Below are 13,368 nucleotides of genomic sequence, written 5' to 3' on the forward strand. Positions count from 1 at the left end.
TGTATTTACTGAAAAGGTGAGTCGGGGACAGATGCTTAATCATGCCATGCTCCTTTTTAATTAATCCTTAATCATTGACTCACATCTACTGAATGTACCTCAAGTGTTATTTTTTCCACAACATTTATCTTCGCGTGTATTTCAACATGTGCTGTTCATTTTATGACTTCAGAGAGGATGTGGTTCTGGTTTGACAGAAAGGAAGCTTTGCTGTAGATAGGAAGATAAAGCTCAAAGCACCTACGCTGCCTTTTGAACACCTTTTTTTTTTTCTTTTTTTTTTTTTTTTTTCAAATTAACTGTCTTCCTTCTTGTGTCTCTCTCTTGGACAGACACTCAGCACATAGGGCAGGCATCCCGTGTCCTGGGAGAGGACCGTTTTGGGCTCAGCCATGAATAACTGTGTGCTCCTAGAGGAACTGCTGATCAAAAAATCCCAGCAGAAGAGAAGGACATCACCCTCCAACTTTAAAGTGCGCTTCTTTGTCTTAACCAAATCCAAGCTGGCTTACTATGAGCATCGCCATGGGGTACGTCAGCCATTTTCTCTCTCATAATAGAGTAAAGGAAGGAAACATAATGTTTGCTAAAGGAAGGGAAGGATGCAAATAGAGGCAAGGATGATCTTTGTTAAATTTTATTAACTTAACATTTGTGGTCCTTGCTATGGCACCATTCTCTGAAAATTGCAGAGGGGTCAAATGGGCCATTTAGGGTTTCTGAGCAGTGGGCATTTGGTGCGCATGGAGGAGTAAGACTACCTTGCTGTTTCATAGAAAGGGTCTAGTTGTGTTGTAGGACTTTAGCACGGGCTGTTATAACCGGTGTGTGTACCAGCTGCGTGAGCCTGTGCCCGGCAGTTCACATGAGTACCAGGGTGACCTGGAGTGCTGTATTGCAAAAATTACAAGTGTACCCTAATTATATCTGAGAAAAAACAAAAATCATCCACAGATCTTCACCATCTCATTCTTTTCTGCATGGCAGAAGACTGATGGCTGGTGGGAGACAAGCCTTGCATCTTAAAATAAATTCAGCTGCCCTGTGTAATAGATCTAGTCTCGAAGCTAGCTTCAGAAGGGATGTGATGATGAGATAGATCCATGCTCAGACTGGGCATTGTTTCCCCAAGCTTGCATTTCCCTGACTTGCTAAATATGAAGATAATTAGAAGTTAAGTTGTGCATTCCATTGTGCTAAGTGTTGTCATGAAGTGAGAATTATTTCGCTCTTCTATTTAGCTGAATATTTGCTGAGCCTCATTACAGTTGTAAATAATACTGCTTGTTTTCCAACAGTCACTGAACATGCTGTTAATCCATGATGTTTAGGCACCGTTACAGTACGCAGACCAGTACTGGGGATCGTGCTGCCTTGCTATCCAACACTGGCAACTTCAGACCATTTGATCTTGCTTAGTTGCAGAAAATTAAGTTAAACAAGAAAGGAGAAGTATGATGTGCCCTTGTATTGTATCATAACCCCGTTGAGGCTGGACACCAGATTTAAGGTTAACAGTCATTTTTACTTGCAAGTTATTTCTCTCTAATATGCCCAACAAAATGTTTTTCTTGCTTTTATTTTATAGCCTTTTTCTTACCTCCACATTTAAATAGGAAAGTATTTATAGCTGTGTCATATGTCCGCATTTGGTTTGAAACTGTCTTTGCTACCCAAACTATCTTTCAAATGCCATTATTTAAGATTTTAAATTCTATTATAACTATTTTACTTAATTATTCTGGATAAAATTTTCAAAAGCATCTAAGCGATCCTGCCATAGGTATGTAGAGAAATCTCCATGATTAGTTTTCTTTGGTACTTTTTGAGTCTTGGTGGACTTGAGGTGAATTCAACATGCACTTTGCCTAGATACATTTGCGGAATCACAGTAGGTGTCTGTTGGCATCTTTAGACATGAAATAGTTTGGAAAATTTGACTCAAGTGAGTTTCAGTGAGGCATAGATTTCATACACTATGTAAGTGCCTTTGGAAATTTTCTCCCTTCATCTTCCTAAAGGTCAATTAGGCAAGATGAGGGTTTGGTATGCTATAATATACTTTATGTTATATATGACGTATTTTAAACAGGCACATATTATATATGTGTAGACATGTATATGTAAACACACATGTAACTTTAGGCCTTCATACATATTTGAGGGACAGTGGGTATATCTATAATTACAGGGCTGATTTTCCATGAAATATCGTTTTTTGTTTTTTGTTTTTTTTTTCTGATACAAACCATCAAAATCAGGTTGTTACCTGAACAGAAGAACTTTGTACAAAATCAGGAGAAAAGAGCTTGTCCTGTAACATACTCCCAGAACCTATCCTCAGCCTCTTCAGCAATCTTCCCCAAAATTAGACCATCCTGGTGAGACCTCCGCGTGGTCAGGTCATTGCTGTTCTGGAGAGGAAAGCTTAGGGCAGCCCATGCAAGCTCCGTCTTGTTTTGTGCTGAGAACACAGTGAACCCGCAGCAATTGAGCTCACAGCTAGAGAAGGGATACGATAGTGAAGGGATTACGATACCTGCCCGACACGCAGGCTGTGCCCATCCTGGTGAATGAACCAGGACCAGGGAGTGTGCACGGGCATTGACACCAATGGTTGTAGTGCTCCTTGTGTAGCACAAGCCCTGGCAGGGGTTTGGCTCTGCTCCGTGGAGACTCTCTCAGATAATTTGTGGGCTGGCAGGGGTTAGCGCAGGCTGTCACCACTGCCAGCAGGCAGTTTCCACATGGTCCCCCTGCTCTGGAGGTTTAGGGAAAGTGGTAAGGATGCTGGTGTTCTCTGCCAGCTGACTGCAGCGATGGGGAGTGTCCCTAGGAGTGTGTACTGCACCATATAGATGGGGCCAGCAACTGGCTGGGCTTTTAAAGTATGTATTTGTCAAGGGAAATCTCTGGGGATATTTGCTATAAGAGTTTGCAAGGAGTTTCTCCAAGAACCCCTTCCCAGCCTGTCCAGTGGCTTACTGTACCCAGAGCTCAGTGCTGTTCAGTGCCCACCTCTCTGGTCCCCAGGCAGTCAGTAACAACAGCCTGTGCATAGAGCCAGGTAAAACAACCAGAGAACTGCTTAACAGCTTGAGAAGTCCCACTAATTTCAATTGGGTGGCTTAAAGTAAAACATATGCTTATGCATTAAGCCCAGGCTTACATGTTTTGCCCGTATTTAACAGAATTTAGCAGCCAATCCCTTTCTCTGCATTTTGACGCTGGGGGTATAAAAAGAAGTTTAAGCGTTTATTGTAGCAGTCAAAGCAAGGAAATAAACGGGTCAAAGGGGTACAGGGATAATTCTGCAAATGATACCAAAATCTGTCCAGACAACCAACATCATGAAGGCAAATTTTTGCAGTAACTGTAACAGCATTTTCCTCATAACGGCCATCGCTAGACAGAAAGCCCTGTTCTCCTCAGGGGCCAAGCACACAATTGCCATTAATGCTAATGAAAGATATTTACATATCTCATTAGGAGAATGAGCCCCCGATAACTGACGACAATAAGAAGCTGTGTTTTCTGGAATTAATTACACAGTGCACAATGCAGGGCTGTCTTAACATAAAGCAAAGCCTTGATATCAGGCACATGTATTCAGCCCCCGTCTCTAGTAAAGTACATCAGAAGTGCCTTTATTATAACATGCAAATCAATTCCACAGGCAAAATTTCTTCATTTCCAGGGTCTGATTTTATAGCTACTCTGCATGTGAGTAAATGAATACATGGGAGTAAGAATTTTAACTATTTCAATGAGTTTGATCCTCACCAGAATAACCGACAGTGAAGACGCTATGTGATGCTCTCAGGGTGCCAGTACACTTGCAGTACTGCAGAAGAAGCAGACAAGTGAATCCCTTTGGAGAGGTGTCTAGGACAGAGTTTCAAATGTCCTTACTTAGCAAAAATACTGAAACCGGTGAGTTACCTATACCCCATTCACCTAACAGTTTATGGTGTTTGGTAAATCCTTCAAGTTAGCAGACAGCAGAGTGGAGAGAGACAGTTTAGTATTTCTGATACTAAGTAGAGAGAGGTTCTTGCATAGTCTTCGGCATGTCACATTCCTGCCTGGATGGGGACAGCCAGAAACGAGCATGTCACCTGTATTTCAAGCTGGCCTTAGTCTAAAACCAGCACAGCTGTCTGTGGCTGATGCCACACTTAGTGAACAGGACACTGTCTTCTGGGCTGGTATCATGCTAATGTTGTACCATGGCCATACATGATCTCTGCATCAGGGCTGCTCAACTTGGGGTGGTTCAGCCCTGCGGAGAGCGCTCAGGTGTGTCTGCATCAACTGTGGAGAAGTGATTCGTGTCCCTCTTCAATAATTAGCACTTTGCCCTATACAGGCATTCTGAGAAGTATTGCAGAGCTGGGAAATCTGCACCTAACACCTGGGAAGTTCAGGCACATAAATACAAATACTTCTAAATTTCATATCTTCGTGCACTTGTGGGCTATTAGTAGTCTGTCTTTTAAAGGCAGCAATGAAAGGAGCACACAGAAAAGGACTGAGTTCCCTTTCCATTTACATCAGCACTATTCTTCCCACACTGGTCAGATGCTCAAGAGGTCACACAGCCTGAGCCAGCTTGTCCTGGGCTCTTTCCTTCAGATCTTTGATATTCAGACATAAAAATGACATTTTAGTGTGTCTTGAAATTTGCTTTCAAACTCTTGTTCCGGGAGAACAAAGGAATAAATTTGTCTGAAAATCCTTTTATCAGCATCCAAAAAAGTGCTTCAGCTGCTTCTGTTGCATTACTTACATGTTGTGTTACTTGCAGCAGTCCAGCTACCCACGGTAACAAAAGCAGCACATTGTTCCTCGGTCCAGCAGGCCATTTTACCTTCATTATTCTACACAGAATCCAACTTGTCCATCCTGCCCTGGAACAATTTGGTTTTCTCCCCAAGACTCTAATGCAAACAGATGAACACTTTGCTTCTGAAGATCTCCATTTTGGTGTTCCTGTTAATTAGAGTAACCCTTCATACCATTTCTCATTGCTTTTGTGTATGCTGAATACCTTAACAGTCATGAAGCTATAGTCCTCATATAAAGTGAATTTAATTATGGTTTTAAAGACTACCTTCCAAATAAATATATACCTGAGTAGATACGGCATTCTTCGTAACTTGTCATATATTTATTAAAAAGTCTTGGTTGCTTACCAGAATGTGCAATACCATCTGTCTTCTGATGCATATCTCCAACGAATTTATTAATACACATCAGTCACAAAGAAGTCGGGCTTGGCATCTGTCTACATCACAGCTGTTTCAATGAATTTTTAGGTAATAAAATCAGTAACACCTTAAATAAGATGGAGACAAGGTACAAACCTCTGCCTAATGTCAAATGAATCCTTCAGTACACCTCCATAAATTTAAAATGAATTTTTTAATCTGAATTCTATTATTGGAGTTGAGGGAGGATTAAGTTCCTGTTGTTTGCCACAATGAGCCTCATTTCTACAGTGAAATCACAGAATCATGGAGGGCACTTCTTAAATTCATTGAGTCGGACTTCGTGCACGGGGCCAAATAGTTGCCAACATTAGATGAACCCTCGGAGGACTATCGCCACCACTAGAACAGGTTGGCTATAGTGTTTACTAGCCAGTGCTTGAAAGCCAGCGACAGAGATTTCACATCTTTGGGCAACCTGTTCTGATGTATTTTATCAAACATTTTTCTGGATGTTTACAAAGTTCCCGTCTATTGCAATTCTTGTTCACGACTTCTGCGGAATGATTCAGGGGGGTGATGTTGTCTAGACAAGACTGATTTAAGCAAAATGTGGGTTGTTCTGTGTCTGCCCTCTATGGCCCTTCTAGCTCTACAAATGTGTGGTAAAGTCTGGTAATAAAAATAGATCTTTTTGCGGGAATAACTAATTTTATCTTCAGAATTTTATTGTAATGATTTTCTTTTTGCACTTTCTGTGCATACCCCGTTCTGCTCCTACTAGATCTTTGCTTAGGTATTTATTGTTCTTTAATCTTTCAAGATTTTTTAAAGCTGAGCAATGTCTTCCCAGCAAATATCAGATACTTCCCTTTTCTTCAAATTACAAAGCTCAAATCTTTCTTCTGTTGGAGAACATTACAGATATGGAAAAATCTTCAAACACATGTTTTCTTTTATATCTTTAAGAAGGAAGGAATTCCTCCTAATATTAATATACTACAATAAATATGAGATTTAATAATAGTTACCTTTTATTAGACTTTTCTACTGTGGCCATTTTTGCTTCCAGTGCCTGCCTTTGCTTTATATTGGAATCAACATCGTAACTGACATTGTTCAATGCCTGCCTGTTGCTTTATATAGTCTTTCATCCTTTCTGACCAATTTTTTTTGATCCTTAAAGCTTATGCTTTTTTAATGAAAACGTGATATCACTTAGTTTATTTAATGTAGCTCCCCTTCTTTCATTGACTCCTTCATTCACTGCAATCCACTCCTCCCAGTCTTTGCTAGTCAAGAACAGTTTTGAAGAAACTGATAGAGTAGTTGTTCCACATGTTTTTATGTAACATAAAAGACTCATTTCCATCATATTAGAAAGCTCATTTGAAAGCCAAGAATCTTCCTTTTTTTTTTTTTTTCTATTTCTTGATGGTGACATTGATTTTCTTGTCAAATCACTTGTGCTGATGGTAGGTATCCGTACCTTGATTATCCTCATAGACAGCACCCGAGACAATGTGATCATTGGAAGTGGCTTTGTCCAACCTTAAAACAGGAGTTCAGTGAAAATACCAGGCTATTGCTAAGGTGTGAGGCTCTGTGATGGGCCAGGAGAAAAGTGCTCTTATGGCCAAATGCGCTTTTCCACCAGATCTCTTTACTTGGATGTTAATACACACAGCCCATGGCACACTTTGTACCATAAAACCTTGCAGAAAGGTTATGGTTGCAATTTTCCCCTGCATGTCTTCTGTTTTCAGCTCATGTAATTCTGAAAATTGGACACCTTAGCAAGCCTGGAGAAGTAAACCAGCTCTTGGCTAAGTTTCCAGGGTCAGAGGTCCGGGACTTCACTGGTGTTTTAAAAAAAGGTTAGATTTCTCTGGTTTAAAATTATTTTGGTGGAACTGCAACACTGGGTCTGGCCTATGGGACTTTATAAGGTTAGTAGGAGTCTGTAGCAGATATTCCCCAGGCAAACTGAGAATTCAACTGAGTAAATCGATAACAAACGGAGTTTGTTGGCATGGAACAGGCTTTGGCTACCAACAGTATTGGCCTCAGTAAACAAGATTTGATACTGAAATGAGGACTGCAGTGGAGTGCCCGTGGATGAGTTACAGCAGTGAAGCAGACCCAGCCCTCCAGCTGCCTCCCCAGACTCCTCCATGTGCTTCTCCATCACTGCTGCTTCAATGAATGGAGGCATCTTAGGCACTGATTGCAGTTGATTTTGTCATTCAACACAATTCAATGCATTCTGCATCCAGGGTATGCCCACCTCTAAAACATCTTTACATGTGTAAACAACTGTAAAACAATTTAAAAAAAAAAAAATTCAAATAGAAGGACAAAATAGTCATGATAGACATGTAAACAAGCAGCTACATTGAGGGATTTAAATATCAAATATAACAGGGTAGACTGGAGGTATTAAAGCATAATGCAACACTCAGAGCTCTATTGAAAATCCCAGCATTATCAGTTATCACCTCTTTCCAATTTTCCTTTGGAGCACTTAGTATTAGCAGGAAATGCAAAATCCCTTACAATTTTCTTTTAAAATTCAAAGTTTTTTTAAAATTCACCAAACCAATCAAGCTCTCTGCCATTGGAAGCTGTTATACTTTGCACAGTGGTTCTGCTTCATGTTGATATTAATGTCTGCAAAGAGACAGACAGGCCCATTGGAGGGGTCTGTTCATTGACCCATTTATTTCCTGACAGTGGCCAGACCTGTAATGGTGCCTCTCGCCTTGAAGCCATGTACTCATATAATCTGTAAAATGACATTTTAATAGCTCAAATAGAGCTTTAACACTGTATGGCTATGGTAAATATTTTCTTACGGAATTATGTGGAGAGAAACCAGAGCAAGCAATGGATATATGTTCCTATATTATTCCTAGAGCTTAATTTAAGCACATGAGAGTATAAAAGTGTGATCATAGACTACACCAGAGGTCCACCAGCCAAGTGGTCTGACCCCAGGAGTGGTCAGTACCTGCCATTCAGAGTAAAACTACAAAAATACCCTCAAATGTTATGCTGGAAGCTGATAGGGAACATCTTGAAGGATCTGACCATACAAACTTAGACCTTAATTTAGCCTTTTTAAGCCCAGAGACAGCCCTAGGAGAGAAGGATTCTTCAATTTTAAATATTTTTTCAATCATTTTGAAATCAGCCTGAATTATTCTGAAGACAGGCACATTTATGGTGGGATTTGTTGGGGTTTTCCCATTTTATGTCAGCCTGAGCTCATTGCTCTCAGGTGCTACCCAAGAAGATGTGCTGAGCCAGGAGCAGCCCACGCTGCCTCCCAGCTGGGACCATGTCCCTTTGCTCTTCATAGCTAGGGGAATATTTAAAATGCTTACTGTGCTCTTAATAGCAACATCGTTACTTAAGACATCCATCCCTGTGGGCATTCAGCCACAGCTGTTGGCTCTGGGAACACAAGAGCTCTCTCTGGTTTTAGTTCTGTTATTAATCAGCTGAGTGGAAAGGATTTCTGTTTCTTTTTCTGTCCTGTTGCTGCCTGTCTATCAACAGGGCAGGTGTTTCTGTTCTTAAAAGCAGTGGGGTTGCATGGGTGCGTTTGGTGGTCCAACTTAGACTTCATAGTCTTCATGCAGGTGATAACATACATGAAGGGGAAAAAAGTGTGAAGATCCCAGGCTGAATTTACAGCACTTAAATTCAGTAAATCCACTTTTCTATTTGGAAGTGCAGCTTAAGGACAGCAACACAGATGGAAGCTGAGCCCTCTAATTTTAGACAGGGAATCGATTTTCCTGAAAAAAACCCTACTAAAAAGGCACACGTGAAGTTCTACCTGCATTCAAGCACCGTGCCAGGGCAGTTGCATTGCTCCCTGAAACTAGCTCACGCCCCCTCTCGAGCCTGTTTTGACCTCTCCATCACCCCACAGTGCGTATGTACCGCAGTTCAGAAACCAGTGGGACAAAGCTACAGGTGATGGTAGTATGATACGGCTAAACTGTGTTATTGTTATTGCTAATTTGTTACTGGGTACAGTTACCATGTCACTAGTCAGTTGTGGATGGGGGTCTAGAGAACATTCACCGTGCAAGCCCTCTGCAGAGGGACGTTAGTCCTCTTAAGACCAGTGCCTGCAGGAGATGTTGAAGACACTGCTCTTGCCAGCACAGCAGTCTCTCATTGCCACTCTAAAAATGCTTCAATGTGCACACAAGCCCCTCTTCATGCTTACACGTGCTTTTATTCTAGTTGCATGCAGAAGTCAGCTTTTGCTTTTTTCTTTTTTTTTTTTCCCTGCCTGTTCCTGAGGGACTGTATATAGCATTGCAAAAATTACCCAGTTTGGTTTCACCACCTCAAGCCCACAGAGTAAGAAACCCCCAAAATCAGTTTCTGCCTCTGTCCAGGCTGCACACTGAGCCCAGGGACCAGGTGACACAGGACAAGGCAAAGACACCTCATCTGTTTAATCACCAAATAAGAATGGTTCCTTCTAGTCAAGACAAGAAGCGAAAACAGGGAATGAAGTTTGGCTCAGATTCTTACAAAAAGCCCTGACGCTACAGAGAAGGTCATTAAATGCTTTTATTGATGGAAATGTTTCTGTGGTTGAGTTGACAGAGGACTGGAATTTCCCACCTTGCTCCACCGCAGCTATGAATTAGCTTTCACCTCTGCTCCTACCGAGGGAAAATATCCAGCTGCAACTGGGGAGCAGTGGGCAAACACGGGCTCACAGATGGGCCCCATGGCAGGAGGAGGGACTCCAGCGGGGCACACAGCAGGGCTGCAGAGGGGACTGTGTTCCTTTCTGCTGTGAGGCGCCCAGCTGGGCCAGGAGCAGCAGCCAGTGTTGCAAAGGGGAACGCAGGCAGTGGGGACGAGGTACAGGAAGGTAGAGAGGTGAGCGCAAACCCACAGGGATGTGGGGCTTGGAAATCCCAGCTGCACCACGCAGAGCCCTTGGTAGTGTCCGCTGCTGAGGAGTTTGGGGCTGCATGAATCCTGACTGCTTGGTTTTCCCCTCACCAGCACAAAAGAAACAAGATACATGTTCTTATACAACTTCTGAACCAAGCCAGCTTTACGAAACATGGCACGCTGCCTTCCTGCGTGCCAGAGAATGCTGCCTGCTCTCTCCTCCCCTGCTCCTTGAGATACGGCTCTGCCCATCCTGCCTCACCTCTCCCAAGCATTTGGCCTCCTTCCCTTCCCTCCGCTTGCAGCACTGGTGGCTACCTTTTTTGCCAGGGCCCTTTGGTAAATACAGTGGAGTTCAGCAAAACCTTTAAGCATCCACCAAGGGACCTGCAGCCCTTGGTGCAGCTCGTTTGATGAATGGGCTTCACAAATAGCAACAGCAAAGTGTCAGCCAGAAAGCAGCAAATTCCTCAGACTGCACAGCCCCATATCTTACAAGATCTTAGACATTGGTGAAGCTGAAGGGTGCAGAGCCACAATCAGGAAGTGTGCTCATGGCACAGAGCTGTGTCACCTCCAGCAGCCACCGAGGGCTCGCTGCCCTCCTGCCATGGGCTCCACATCCCCACTCCTTCACCCTGAGCTGGTGAAGTGATTCGTTTTGTTGGGTGCCCAAGCTGCCGTGGCATGGGTGAGTAGCAGTGTTGGTGGCTGTGTGGTCTCAGCACATGGTAAATGCCAGGTGGCTCACTCCCCAGGCAAGCACAATGAGATGCCTTCTGGTGCTGCAGGGCAGGGCTACAGCACTTGTCCCACAGTCAACTGTCCTGGTATCTCAGGCAAATAGGGACCACTGTGGTCATCTAGTTTATGCAGTAGACACAAACTAAAGGATTCATCAGTGAAAGAGCTACTGGAGCTGTGTAACAAGAGGTGAAATACCAAAGATGAAGACGGTAATGTGTTTGGTTTATGATGCACCTGGGTCCGTTCAGAGCTGTTAGCTCTCCTTCCTGGAATTGACATATTGCAAATAATTGATCAAAAGAAATGCAACAGGATGGACAGGATCTGCAGCACACTGTACATCTCCTCGTGGGACAGCAGCATGCCTTGGGTATCTTTCCACACACATTACACAGTAAGACCACTGATGTTTTTTCTAACCAACCAGCTAAAACATCTACTTAATTATACTCTGGACAGACTGAAAAGAACAAATGGAGATCTGTCAGCATGTTTTGTCTAGCCCTTTTAGGAACAAGTCTCTGAGGTTTTTGGAGCCCATGTTTAAGAGGCTTTTCCTCTCCACTCCCTTCCAAATGGCCCAGTTGCTTTTGTTGGATTAAAGTGCAGTCAGGCATCACAAAAGCAAGGATATGTTTAGCTTCCAGCCCGGTTTCTGGGTAATGCCTGGTTTGTGAGTGGTAATTCCAGTTGTTTGTGCTGCTAGGGGACTGTAATTGCTTTCTATCAGCAAAGTCCCATCTGCTGAGGATGTGCCAGGCAAGGCGCTGGCTGTGAGACGCACCCTGACCTTGCTCTGCAACACGAGATTATGAGGAGTTTCCGTTGCTGAAATTACATGATTAAAAGGAGCACAGTAGGTGATGAGAGCTGCAGGACAACTACACAAAGCTCCCTGAAAAGGCTGGACCTTGTATTTCAGCAGGGTCTGGACAGGTGTCACCAAAAACCAGTCTGCAGTGAAAGAGCAGAGCGTGTGACTGGCACAGCATCGCTTCCTAAAGCCTCAGAGGAGGAGGGCATGTGGCTAAGCCCTGGGACTTCAAAGGAATAAGATGAAGGAGGGTTCAATGCTAGCAAAATTGAAGGGTTTTATAGGAAATAAATGGCTTTGTGTCTCATGGAAGGGTTAGAAGTCCCAGGGGCAAAACAAATAACAGAGGAGGTTGTGGAGACAGAGGAAGCCAAGTCTAGAAGAAAGAAGTGAGAAGACAAGAATGAAAGAAAATACATGGTGAAAATGGTGTGCAGCAATGCCTTCTAAGGCTTGGCAATACTCTTGATAGTTAATTGGTATTTACATTTAGGGGTGTTTTATGGCCTTGGGTTTATTGATATAAAAAAATCCCACTCCACCCCATGGAGCTATGTAGGCAGATGCTGTCTAGAGGAGATGGTGCTGGTAGTAAATCCAGAGGCGCTGGCTGAACTGCAAGCAGATGCAAATACAAAGCCTAATACACCGGCAAAGTTCTACAAGAGCAACGTGAGACCACAGTGTAACAATTTCCCTCTTTGCTCAAGTCCAAGTATACAAACACAAAGTCCCCAGCCAGTTGTGCAAGGGGCACGAGGGAGCTGGAGGGTGAAGCGCACAAAAGGTTGAGTTGGGGTCCCGAGGGAGGGACAGCAAGTTGCCGAAGTCCTGCTGTGTCTCTGAATGATAACCCAGGACAGATACAACATGATCACTGAAGTTCATGCTCTCTCCCATTGACAACTGCCTGTGTTTGAAAAACAGAACCTTCTGTAGTGTTTTGGGGGTTCTTAAATCTCACTGATTTCCGTCACGTTGTAACAAAGCTGAGCTGGGAGACAGCTCATGTTTAATCCCTACTGAAAACGAATCAAAACAGGAAACCAGTTTGCCTCCGAAGAGCAAACGCATTTGTAGTGAATCCTTCAGAAGCGTGCACCAGACACCAGCCTCAGCTCGGCTCCCGCCTGCCGCGTGCCGGCAGCCGCCTCGCCCCTCTCTTGCAAAAGCTGAGTGCCACCCGCCAAGGGGCTACGGGCGAGGGTTCAGTAGGACATAGGGTACGCCGAGGTAGTTGCCCATACTGTTATCTAGGTATCCTAACTGCCCATGCTGTTATCTGGGTATCTGCTGTATGATGAATAATAACGCAGCAGAGGCTGGCAGAAAAATAGTTTTGTCGGCAAGTTTTGGAGGATATTATTTATTTCAAAATTTCCTGTTATTTTTTCCTAGCCAAATACCCAGACAGAACAAAAACAGAGAAGTGTTTTGTTTCTGGGAAAATAGATGCAGTAAAATGTTATATTTTAGACAAAATGTTTAGGTTTGAAATTCTCAGTACCCAAATATTTTTTAAAACAAAATATTTATTGTTTTACAGCTTTTCAGTATGAAACAGGAGTGTTAGTAAACTGAACATTTCATGAAAACAGTTTTTTTTCATTAAAAAGGCATTTTGTTGGAAGAAAAAAAAAACCACTGAATTTCAACCAAAGTTTT

General features: G+C 43.0%; 1 protein-coding gene across 1 annotated transcript in view; it reads left to right on the forward strand.

Moving 5' to 3' along the window:
- The first annotated feature begins 392 nt into the window (after positions 1 to 392).
- The window catches only part of ITK (IL2-inducible T-cell kinase), a 30,180-nt gene continuing 17,204 nt past the window's right edge, over positions 393 to 13,368 (forward strand). The window contains exon 1 of the mRNA XM_010079593.1: positions 393 to 530. Coding sequence (XP_010077895.1) covers positions 393 to 530 — 138 coding nt within the window. The remainder of the gene's footprint in view (positions 531 to 13,368) is intronic.

Source organism: Pterocles gutturalis, unplaced genomic scaffold, assembly GCF_000699245.1.
Source record: "Pterocles gutturalis isolate BGI_N339 unplaced genomic scaffold, ASM69924v1 scaffold13299, whole genome shotgun sequence".
NCBI classification, from domain to species: Eukaryota; Metazoa; Chordata; class Aves; order Pterocliformes; family Pteroclidae; genus Pterocles; species Pterocles gutturalis.